Source organism: Lynx canadensis, chromosome D3 (assembly GCF_007474595.2).
Source record: "Lynx canadensis isolate LIC74 chromosome D3, mLynCan4.pri.v2, whole genome shotgun sequence".
Lineage (NCBI taxonomy): Eukaryota > Metazoa > Chordata > Mammalia > Carnivora > Felidae > Lynx > Lynx canadensis.
Window position 1 is genome coordinate 11443690 of NC_044314.2, and position 12114 is coordinate 11455803.

Consider the following 12114-nt stretch of genomic DNA (forward strand, 5'->3'; position numbering starts at 1 on the left):
GAGCTCAGAAATCCTTGCGGCCGAGTTGAAGGTTCGAAGGAAACTGCGTATTTGAACTCTTTCTCCCCAGCGGTGGATGGGTGCGGGCCACCTTATGGATCCTTCTACAGTAATGCTTTATTATTTCCTGGCTTTGGCGTCATTCTGAATTTCTTAAGGTATGAATATAAGGAGATTATGAAGATAGCACAGAATCGGCCAGAAGCAGCTTAAATATGCTGTTTGACAGTGACCATGTGACCCACCAAACACCATCTGTTGGCCGGAGAGGAATGTGTACTTGTCCTTCACAGGCAATGCATCTTGAACACACATCCTTTTCTACTGCACTGTGACTCTATGGTAATGAATTTTAGAAAAGCAAAACTGCGTCGTTAACCCCTGCTGAGGTCTTGTATTGCAAACTGAAGTACGTTAGAGACAGGACTGACATATCTCAAAGGAAAAGTAGAAAGCTAAAGGACACCCCCCGTAAATTAGGATATGAGACTGCAAGCAGAAGAACTTCTAAGTGGGGAAAAAAAACAGTGTTCACTCACATGGAGGAATATTTATGTTGACACTTTGTGAATTTTGAAGCCCTGTAGAACTGCTCGCCGAGGTTAGCATTAAATCATTCATAAATGGCCAAAGAACCAGCTTGTACGGCACTTTAACTGTGAATCACTGTATTTTTGTCGTAATTTTTAAACAACACTTAAACTATGTAATCATGTTTATTCCTAATGTATAGAGTGAATATTTAAGTTGCAGAAAACTAATTCTGTGGCAATACCTACAAAAACCTTTAGCCTTGTGGATTCTGCCTATTTGGTCCTATTTATAAACATTTTTTATACAAGACGGGGCAATAATAGCATAACTTAAAGTAATCTACAGTTCTGTACATATTTCTCTTTTACTAATGTATCTTCTTTAAAAAGACAGTTCTCCTATTCTTCGCTCTCTGCTCTTAAGTTCACTCTGTGCAAAGTGTAACATATGTAAATGTCTCAAAATATGACAACAATTTTCTCAAACTGGAATAAATCCCATTATAATCATGACAGTGCATTGTTTATGAAAAAACAAATAACTGAAGTTTTATTATACTACAGAGTCGAGAGAAAACAAGTTCAGGTGATTATGAAGCACGGTTCACAGGTACCAAATAACCTAATTCCAAGAGAAATGACTATCTGAATGGAGACAATGGGACTCGTTGTCCAAATGTGAAATAATCTTTAGAGGTGTTCACAATCATCAGAATAAATACATACATCAAATCCTAGCAGCACCTGGTTGTAGATGTTTTCCTATAGTTAGGAGAGACTAAAAAACCTATCACAAAAAGGGTCATTTTTATGGATTCCCCATAGCATTCTATTGTTTTTCTAAATGAAAATTTTAAAATAGTCTAAGAACAGAAGAATGCTTCCTTTGTCTTCAGAATTTCCCGGTTTTAGTAAGAATGCTCTCGTGACTCAGTTTCAAAAATCCATTCTGGATTTCACAGATGATTTCACTACTCTCTAGTACAGAAAGAATACTGAATTTATGGGACTCATACAGGTTTTTGCTCACTGTACTCCCTGTGAGGAACTTCTGGTAGCATTTTACCTGGAATGAAATACAGACCCCAATTTCACTGAAATTGACTACTGTAGCTCTTATATTGAAAGCTCTTGTTAATTCTAAAAATCCTTCAATGAATTCTTTGGAATTTCTAAATATATAACCTCTTTAATGATTATTTTACTGCCTCCTATCACTTTGTCTCATCACTCTCTCCTATTTCCTTAGTATAAGGGAGACTGTTTTCAATCTAGTTGGACTAATAAAGTGGTTTTGAATTTTGAACAGCAATTTAAACAAAAGATGGATTTGAGAAGCTATAAACAGGTTGTGAGCTCGGGAGCTTTTAAAATAGTTTTGGAGTGAGTAATGATAACCAACCTTAGGATAGTGCTAAAGACAATAGAAAAATACAAATAAACCTACAGCCAAGAGCTAATATGGCTCAAAAAGGAGAAAGAAGAGAAGTTAGAAATGACTTCAGAGCTTTAAATTTAAAAAAGAAAACAAAAAAAGTATCCTATTTGTGACCAGAATTAACAATTCTCTAAAACTTCAAAAAATATTAAGAAATTGGACATACTCTTATTACTGCAACAAGTATCAAATATATATTTGTGTATATGTTTTTCAGTGATTTATGCTCTCTTTATAATATATGAAATGCGCGTGTTCAACAAAAATAATTTCAATATATATTAAAAATTTTTCAGTATGAACAGACTGATTTCAGATGAATATTTAGCTGAATCTTTGAAATCTCTGAGCAGCACTGTACTTTACTGCATTTCTTTTATTTTAGACAACAAAACATTTTGCCAACAGTTGGCCTGTCCTAGTTATTAAAACTTTTTTACACAGATTGTCACCAGCTGAGCTAAAACAGCAGCTGTCCACTGGAAATAATTGCAGAAATGTTTTGCCCATTGGCCTGAAATCAAACATATGTTTTCCGGTAACAACTAAAATATAACTTTCTTTATTGACATGTGTTAATTATCCAGGAGTGTTAATTACAGAGTTATACACCTGGATTGTCAGACTGGCATAAAATTCCATTATTTGGGGGTGGGATTTTCACGTTTTAATTTTCAGTCCTTAGTTGAGACAATAAGACTATATTCTGTAATAATTCCTTTTTCCCTTTTTTTTTAATTTAACAGTTGTCAAAGATCATGTCTATACAGAGCAAAGGGAGTAAACAGCTCATTTTCTCCCATATCTAATCAGTGTTGGGAGCTAATTTAAATATACTATGACAAACAGTCTTTAGTTAGGATTATAATAATTTTCTATCTCCTCTGCACTTATACTTAAGGGATTATGATAGGCTTCACAACTTTTCATGCTCTGTTTGTATGAATTCTTTAAGTACTTCAATTAGCATAAACTTTAAAAAGGAATAACTGATAATGTAGCAAGTCTTCAACACTTTGGTCGCTATTTCCAAGTTTGTACTTTTTTTCACAGAGATGGAGTGTTTGTCTAGTTTGCTCACAAAGACCTGTGGTTGATTTTAGGGTTTCATTCCTGGAATAGTCAACAAAGAAACATCTTCCCCTCTCCATTAGGACATTTGAAACAGTACATTTGTGGGGTGCCTGGGTGGCTCAGTTGGTTAAGCCTCTGACTTCAGCTCAGGTCATGATCTCATGGTTTGTGAGTTCAAACCTGGTGGCAGGCTTTGTGCTGACAGTTTGCAGTTAATGTGCCAGTGGGCATTACGGTCACAGAACTATGATAAGTCTATCCTCGTACTTAGAGAACAGACTTGCAGGGCATGATTACGAATGCCATTCGCGATTCTCTATGATTCTGACACCTAAAAGTAAACGCATAGCTTTCTTCCTAAAGATAACATAACAATATTTCCATATGGCCATTCATTTTGTCTAATACATTCTTCCATCAAAGTAAACATGGTTCTTAGTATGCTCCGTGGTGTCACCCTCCCAGAAAATAAGAATAAAGAAAATATTACCTTCTGTATAGTAATGATTCCTTCCTGTGTATCTTTGTCAACAGAAATCTTGAAAATCCCTAATCCGTCACCATCCACGATTTTGTATTCCATTTCAGCATTAGCTCCTATATCTGCGTCAGCTGCTTTGATTCTGGCCACAACAGAGGCCACTGGCAATGATTCTGGGACATTATACTGGTAAGACCCTGTGAAATTCAAATCAAGGATTGAACACGCTTTATACAAAAGCTAACCAATAAAACCTATTTGGTTCTTTTGCATCATCCTTGCTTAATTTGTGTTCATAGTTCATAAAAAAGATGCTAAGGCAATATCAGATAAATGACGAGTTTCATAGAGACTCGAGAAATCTCATGGTGATGGTTAGATAATCACTACACAACAGCAGAAACAGTCTGAGGAAAGGTGTGAGAAGAATCTCGATTCCTGTTTTTCTAGTGGTAGGGAAATACGCTTCTTTTAATAATAAAATATATTTAAAACAATTACGAAGAAGATTACTAGATAACCAGTGAATCGACATAATTAAAATATAATTACTGTAAATATTAAAAACAAAAATTGTATAGCTTAGGCTTCCAATGGGCAAATACAGGTCTAAATAGTACCGATGAATTATTGTTAGAATTTACATCACAGTGTCTGTTACTATGAAAGTGTCAGAAAACTGGGCCAGGGAGTTGATGAAAGACAATATGGGTCTTGCTTTAGCTCATAGATTTATCAGGAAGGATTATCTGTGTGGGTTTATGTAGAAGTGATTTGGAACACAACGGTACAAGAGCAGAGGCCGTATTATTCAAACAAAAGGAAAGAGAAGCAAAAACAGAGAAGCTTTTCAAACTTTCATTTGTAAAAATTCCTCTTCACCATCCTCAAAGTCAAAAAAAAAAAAAAAAAAAAAAAAAAAAGTTTGGGAAGCAGATGACCATGACCATGAACCATCCCTTTGAAACTAGAAAACTCCTCAGAAACAGTTTTCCCTGATCTTCTATTTTTTCCTGCTTTTTCCACCTATTCCATTCCCTTCTGGTTGTTAAACGTGGTGCATTTTCACCTTCTTATGAAAAGACTCTCTTTGAGAGGAACTGAAAAAGGAAAATGTATCCATATGAAGGGACCACGTGTTCAGTTCAGAATTACTATTGTTGGCAACTTTCTACATTTTGTGACAAGTTACTGATTAAAAAAAATAATAATAATGACAAGAGATGCTGATGACTTTCAAGTGATCTCTTTCACACATCCGTAAGAGACCTTAGTAAAATCCAGAAATTTCAAGGTTAGAATATTAGCTACAGGCAGTCCGGAAAATCTGAGCCTTCCCTCCTTGCCTTCCCTCACTTTAATGAGCAGGAGACTATCTAGAGTAAGCTAGAAAACCTGTACTGTGTCTTATCCAATCATGACAACTGGAATAACACAAATTCTAAGTATCAATTCTTATCGCTGTAGGCTTAAAGAAGAACAGTTAATTTGATTGTGAGCCCAATATAATTATATGATTGTTTTGTTTATTCTACAAAACCTTCCTCTCTTCTGCCATTATAAGGTATCAAAGGCACAATTAAGGGTAAGTTCATTTTTTATGAATGCTGAATTTCGAGTAATTTCACTTTATTTTGTGTGGAGGCATTAAAACGTCTGTTGTATAGGGGCGCCTGGGTGGCTCAGTCGGTTGAGCATCCGACTTCAGCTCAGGTCATGATCTCATGGTCCGTGGGTTTGAGCCCCGCATCGGGCTCTGTGCTGACAGCTTGGAGCCTGGAGCCTGCTTCTGATTCTGTGTCTCTCTCTCTGTCCCTCTCCCCCTCATGCTCTGTCTCTCTCTCTCAAAAATAAATAAATAAATAAACAAACAAACAAACAAACATTAAAAAAATTTAAAATGTCTGTTGTAAATAATATAAATATAAAAAAATGTGTAAAATAAAAATGAAACATCCACAGATGGAATATTTGCTGGAAAATATAGCAACTTCATGTTTACAGAGAAAGCTTCCTTGTTTGAGTTTATTGGTTTCTGAGATCTGTAAGGGAGCTTAATTTCCCATTTCTATAGAACAAACATTTTAGAGATATTGTAGTCTATACAATTTCCTTAATTTTCCTGAGCATTGTAAAGAACTACTGCACACACACAAAAAAAAGAAAAAAAAAAACTAAAGGAGACTGAGATGAAATGCTTTTATATAATCAAGGCATATCTACCTAGATTTTTTCTTTCCTTTTCCTTGGCTGAGTCAAAAGCCACTTTGGTCATAGAAACTAAATTGAGGCCATATGGTTTTCTGGTTCTTTGAACTGACTTTTGAAACACTGAACGTTTGCACAAGAAAGAGGTGGTCGAATTGCTATAGGAATGTTTAATGTGCATGAAGTGGTAAAAAAAAAAAGTGTAGAGTAAAAAATGAAAATGCTGCATGTTCTTCTATGTTTCTCTTTAAAAATAAATCAATACTGTCAGTGTACAGAATGTATGTATTTGAACGTTACTAATTGGCAACAATCTCATAATTACAGAATGTGTGCAAAGAAGATCTTAGAATGAACAGATGAATCTATAAACAAACTTAGTAACTGTCCGGTATTAAAAACGTGAACCAAAGAAAAACCATAATATATTGAAGACAGAAGTAATACAAAGATAGGATTTCCACACTTCTGAATTAAAACCACGCCCCTGTAATAAGATCATTACTTGTTTGAAAAGCATTTGGAAAAATCCCCTTTGAGAGACATTTGTATAGACTGGCAAGGAAAATTAGGGGACTTGGAACATTTAACAAACCAGCTTACTTCGAGGAAAGCGAGGTGGGTTATCGTTGACATCAGTTAGGGTCACGGTGACTGACGTAGTTCCTGAGAGTCCTCCATTTTGACCAACCATATCCTTTGCCTGAATAACAAGCAAATACTGGTCTTTAGCCTCTCTATCCATGTTTGGAAGGGCGGTCTTGATGACTCCTGTAAAATTTCAAATCCCAGTAAAACGCATCATGAATCATTGCTTTTATACTGGCGAAGAACACTGACAGAGGTAGCAAGTCGCTCTTGAGTTGTTGCCTTTTGTTGTTTTGCTTATTTTAAATAATCTTAACGCATATTAAAGACCAGGGGGTACAATAATTATACACAATATTACAAAACATAGAGAATGCTATAACATGGACAAGCAGGGCTTCTAGATACTGCAGAGAGAGAGAGATGATGTTTAGATTTTATGAAAATATGGTTCAGGAAATACCAACTTATAAATAAATAACATGAAGTCCTTATCTACAATGATGGGCAGTTACCCATATAGGTACATGGTCACGAAACTCTCCTTTTCTTCTCTTTCACGCTCTCTAACAATTTCATTCACAGGTGACATGAAATCACCAAAAACCTTTCAGCTATGGTTCCTACCACCTCTCTTTGAGCAAAACAACTGAAATAGTCTACAAAGAAAAAAATGAGAATGATTTGCGTTTATTAACAAAAACACCATTTCAACCTATGGCTATGTTTGTGGATGTGGTTATGATGCAGGATGATCTTATGCTATACTGAAAGATCTGACAAAGCACCAAAGATGAGAACAACTATGTTAATATAAATCAGCAACACTGAAAACATTCATGTGTTTTGTTGTTATTTGCTTCTAATCAGTTGCATTGAATATTGATCACCCTTAAGGCTTCAGATGTATGAGAAATTGATTCCAGAGTTTCATGATGCTCAATGGAGAAACTTGACAGAATAATCATTGTTGCACTGAACTGGTTGTTTTATATTAATAACTATTTAATTATTGCATAGGTATGTTAGGCAATAATATTTAATTATGGGGTGGAATTTAGTTTAATCATGTATACGTAAATATACAAATTATATGTGTGTTATATACCTAACATACTTAGTACATGTACACAAAGGTGATATCAACAAAAAACCTATTTAAAAATGATCTATATAGACCTTGAAACTCGCAATATGAGGTCATCTTTAAGATTTCTTGCAGTTTCATCGTTTCCAACAGACTGTCTTACTAATCCACGTAGGACCACAGCTTGAAAGATGTCTAATGTATTTTATTAAACAGAATCTACCTTTTAGGGGGGAGTCAGAATTTAAATCCTCACTGATTCAGACCTGACAAAGAGAAACTCTGGTACTCTGCACTTCTCATACCAAGTTGCTTGATGGAGGATGGTTCTTTGGAAATAAAATAACTGAAAACAGCTCTTTAAATTGGGATGAAGGTTCTTTCTTTCCTCATGGTTAACACAAAAAGTTATATTCTCCAAATTTATAACTTTTTCAGGGCTGCCAATTTAAATAGTTTAAAGGCTGCTAATTCAACGTACACATGTAATAATGCCGTGTTACATTTTATATATAATATGTGTTATATTTCATATACAGTTTGTGTTATATTTTAGCACGAAGTATAAGCCTAGGTGACACTAAACTAGGCCTGCCCTATACTTTACGATATTCTACAGTATGGTAACTGTTCTAGGCATGGGAAACAGATGAGAAAAGCTTTTCAATAGTATAGTTAAAAGTTAAGCAATTTGTTATCAGTTCCAAGATTCCAAGTTAAACAGCACTAAAACTATCTTAAGTAACCATACTTTTGTTTAGTCTGAGCACTAGATAGCAAATACACATCCCCCCCACACATACACACATCAACAGCACATCCATATTTTAAGTGCTTAGATTACACTTCTTTGAGTTGGGCAGTTTTGTTTTGTTTTTAAACGTTAACCACTTTCTCTTATTGGGCACCTCTGCTATAAACACAGCAATACAAGGTCTCTTTAAGTAACTCCTTCACTGAAGTCTTTGGCTCTCTACATACTGCTTGTGTTTAATATATGACATATCCAAGAGACATGAAAATCGAAGGAAACAGTCATTTGGTTCAGTTGGTAAGTGTCTAACACATATTTTTCTTGGTGTCATCACGGTTCTATGAATATTATATACTTGTTCTTCAATACTTATGTTAACCCCAATTCATAAAACAGTGAGCACTGATCTCAGTAATAATGAGCATAAATAATCTTTGTCTAAGAGTTCTGGGACTTAAACCTCTTCATTTTGTTTTCCTTTCTTATGTTTCTCATGTTAATCATCCTTTATTTATTTCTAACCTTTTTTTTTCTTCTAAATAAATTGAGGATTGGCCATCTTGAATACTGGAGTATTAAGTGTGTATCATTAGATGACAAAATATTAATGAGTTATGTTTAGAATCATTTCCCATTCTTTTTTTTAATTTCTACGCATCTCTTATTTTTCCTTCTAATCTCAACAGGTAGAAGTGAACTTTCGTCCTCGCACCTTTATTATGTTGTGGAGAGAGCCCTTAATATCTCAACTCCTCAACAAGGAGAACACTGTATCCTTTCATGGTTTTGCTTGGTGGCATTATGTTTGTAAGGAAATATAGCACTATTAAGAAAGTCTGGTATTCAAAGTTACTCACTGATTTTTCACACCTCTAATTGTTTCTTTACATGTAATCCTATAAATAGCACTTTTCTAAAGCAAAAATCATCACAACGTTTGCAGAGTAATCCAGGTAGTAAAGGTAATTTCCAAATACCTCAAATATTAAGCATATTTTTGACAAGACTGGAATAATTGGGAGAGAAATGAATTTACATCAGGACATTCAAAATATATTTCCAGTTCGATGACTTTTGCTGGCTTTTTACTTTTAAGTAAAATTGTCTACATTTGGAAAAGAATTCTCATACATTGGAGTTGATTTGCACTTTGCTATATATTAGGGACACACACATATGGCAAATTGTTCACTCTGTAACTCTGAAGTCGTAAAGGCTAGTCTTTTCTAACCAGATCCCTGTAGCTCCGTGAGATTTTCATGGAAGACAACAATATTATTTAATTTCAATAATCAGTCATTTTAAGCCCCTTATGATGAGAATATATCCTGTAGCTCTTCAAAAGAGAGATGAGCTCAGATGTTAAGCTTCCTGAAATAATCAGTTTTCTATAGATGTATCGTCTGACCCAATCACCCAGAACTTTTCATTTGTTTATAATCCATGGTCACAAAAAGTACTGGGCATAGGAAACATAAATTTATCCTCATTACTGCTGAACATCTCTCTGGCTTTTGAGTCTGGGAATAAATTTTCAGATGATTCTCTGCCTACCAGCCACTGATGATTTTTGGTTTTTTTAAAGCATATTCTTTTACCATGAAATCTTCTAAAGAATTTATATATGTCTTAAATGTAACAGATAAGAGCCGGTTCTGAAATCGACCCCAGTTTAGAGAACCAAACAATCATTGAAGCCAGGCGTCTGCACACTCAGGCCTTGGGCTGGTCTCAGTTGATTCGGCAACCACGTGACCCAGGTGACACGGGGCTGCGGGGCTTCATGCGGTGCGGATCTGGGACGCATTAGATGTACCTGCTGAATCTCTTCCTATTGGTTTACACTCTTTCCTAAATTGTGCCTCTAGGCCTTGTTTTTACTAGGTTGGTCTATCGATAAGCGAAGCATGTGAAACAGAACCAAAAAAGCCAGAGAAGAGCCAATGATAGTAAACATGGAAGCTTCTGACGCAGTCAACTTCAAATGAAGAGTCGCTGAGGAATGGACTCTTCCAACCTGTGAGAGGATGTCCTCAGCAAGCCATGATGGGAGTGAGGGCCCTCCACACCTTGAGCCACACCACAGAATGGAACGTAGTTGAAGGCCATACTTGGGAGGCAGGCTTCATTATGACTAAATTACTTGTGTAAAATTACGACTTAACCAGTAGGCATGTCACATATGACGTGCGTATCACGCAGTTACACCTCTCATGTTTAAGAAGAAACTCCTAAATGACAAGTGGCGTTGCCCATTCAATCCACTTTTCAGGGCCAGCCTCATTGGCCACGTGCCCTTTGCAGGCACACAGGTCCCATGCTTGGTTTCTTGCTCTGCTGATAACATCTTGAAATCCTATTAATTTTAGAGGACGGCACCTGCTTTTCCATTTTGAACTGCAAATTATGTAGCCAGTCCTGCCCCATATCAAATAGGCAGAAACACGGGATCTATTTGCTTGCAGGTTACAGACTAGATGAACACCTGAGAATGACCACAAGCTTCTTAGAAGTTTGTTGCCGTCACGGAGACAGGGGATGGGCATCTCTACAGTCCTTTTAATGCTGCCTTATCCTCCTCTTAGCGCCATTCCTTTAGCTTGTTAGAGCAAATTGTTAACGTTGGCTTTTGCAGCTACTTGCATTCTTGTTTTATGGATGGAGAAATGAAGGTAGAAAATACAGTTACCCTCTGGTCACATGGGTTGTGAGTAGTGCGACAGGTGAAATATGTGACTGGAGGTTTTAGCCATGCTAGGTTCATGATGTGTGGTTAATAAACGGTAGTGGGTATTGTCAATAAAACATTTTACCCTCTTCTCAAAAACTCTTCCATTTAAAGGTTTAGAAAAATCACATTATTTCTCACATAGATACAAATCAGACTGACACCGAATATGAAGACTAAGTCAAACTTCATTTACAGATCTCCATGCCCTTAAGGATTGAAAACTTTCCATTTCTGTCAAAAAAAATACATTTGTGCAAATAATACACTATCCATACGAGAAATTAGCAGAGGATAAAAATTCCCAGAATCTGTCTGCACTAATGACTCTAGAAAGAGAAGTCCCAATGATTACCATAATTACAGTATGAAAAAGTCTAAACAAAATTAAACTAAATTCATCTCCTACTCTACACGATCCTTGAGATTCTGAAATTAAAATTAATTTGAAGTACTAATCATGTGATCCCACGACACAGACTATTGTCCACTTAATCAGAGGCCTTACCCCCACTGGACTTCAGAAAAAAAACTGTTATCTTACCACAAACCTAAAATCACTGGCCAATCAAGAGTTCCCGCAAAATATTGAACCCTAGGGATGAGTGCCTGCTATTTTTGGACAGGTTATATAATGCAGAAGTGTATAATTTGTGAGCAAATTGTCAGAAACTTGTCAATGTCTTTGTAGGCTGTAAAGAGTAGATATATAAGGGAATGGGTGGGTGTGTGAATTTAGGCTTCTCAGATCTATCGTTAAATCTGCCCCAAGCACATATTCCATAGTCACAGGATTCATATCACCAATCAAATACTTTTGTTTACTTCTCCATCAATACTTGCTTAATCGGAACTGTTTCTTCTCTGTTAGACTGTCCAGGTGGCTTCCACACTCTACCACCATATTGGTGTGAAAGATGCAATGCGGTCTCTGTAAAAATCCTAATGGTGAGCTAGGATCGGATTTTATTTTTCTGTTCCTGCAGACCTTACCCCTGTCGTTCTCAGAAGACACTTACACTATGGATCCTCCATAGTGATTTGAAAATGAATCAATATTACCATTTACAAATATGGACCACAGTATGAGTAGCATTTAAATCAGCATCGAAGGTCACAGGTACTCTCCAATATTCCTAATCATAAGCTTGGCTGTTTGAAAAATAATTTTCTTCATGATGAAGACAAAACAGTTACAACATGGACAAATTCTGGATTTCATG

At 36.0% G+C, this 12114-nt stretch overlaps 1 protein-coding gene across 1 annotated transcript in view; it reads right to left on the reverse strand.

The window, feature by feature from the left end:
- Window positions 1-12114, reverse strand: part of CDH7 (cadherin 7) — a 106770-nt gene that overhangs the window by 46066 nt on the left and 48590 nt on the right. The window contains exons 4-5 of the mRNA XM_032595439.1: window positions 6338-6505; window positions 3536-3723 (exon numbers count right to left, since the gene is read on the reverse strand). Coding sequence (XP_032451330.1) covers window positions 3536-3723; window positions 6338-6505 — 356 coding nt within the window. The remainder of the gene's footprint in view (window positions 1-3535; window positions 3724-6337; window positions 6506-12114) is intronic.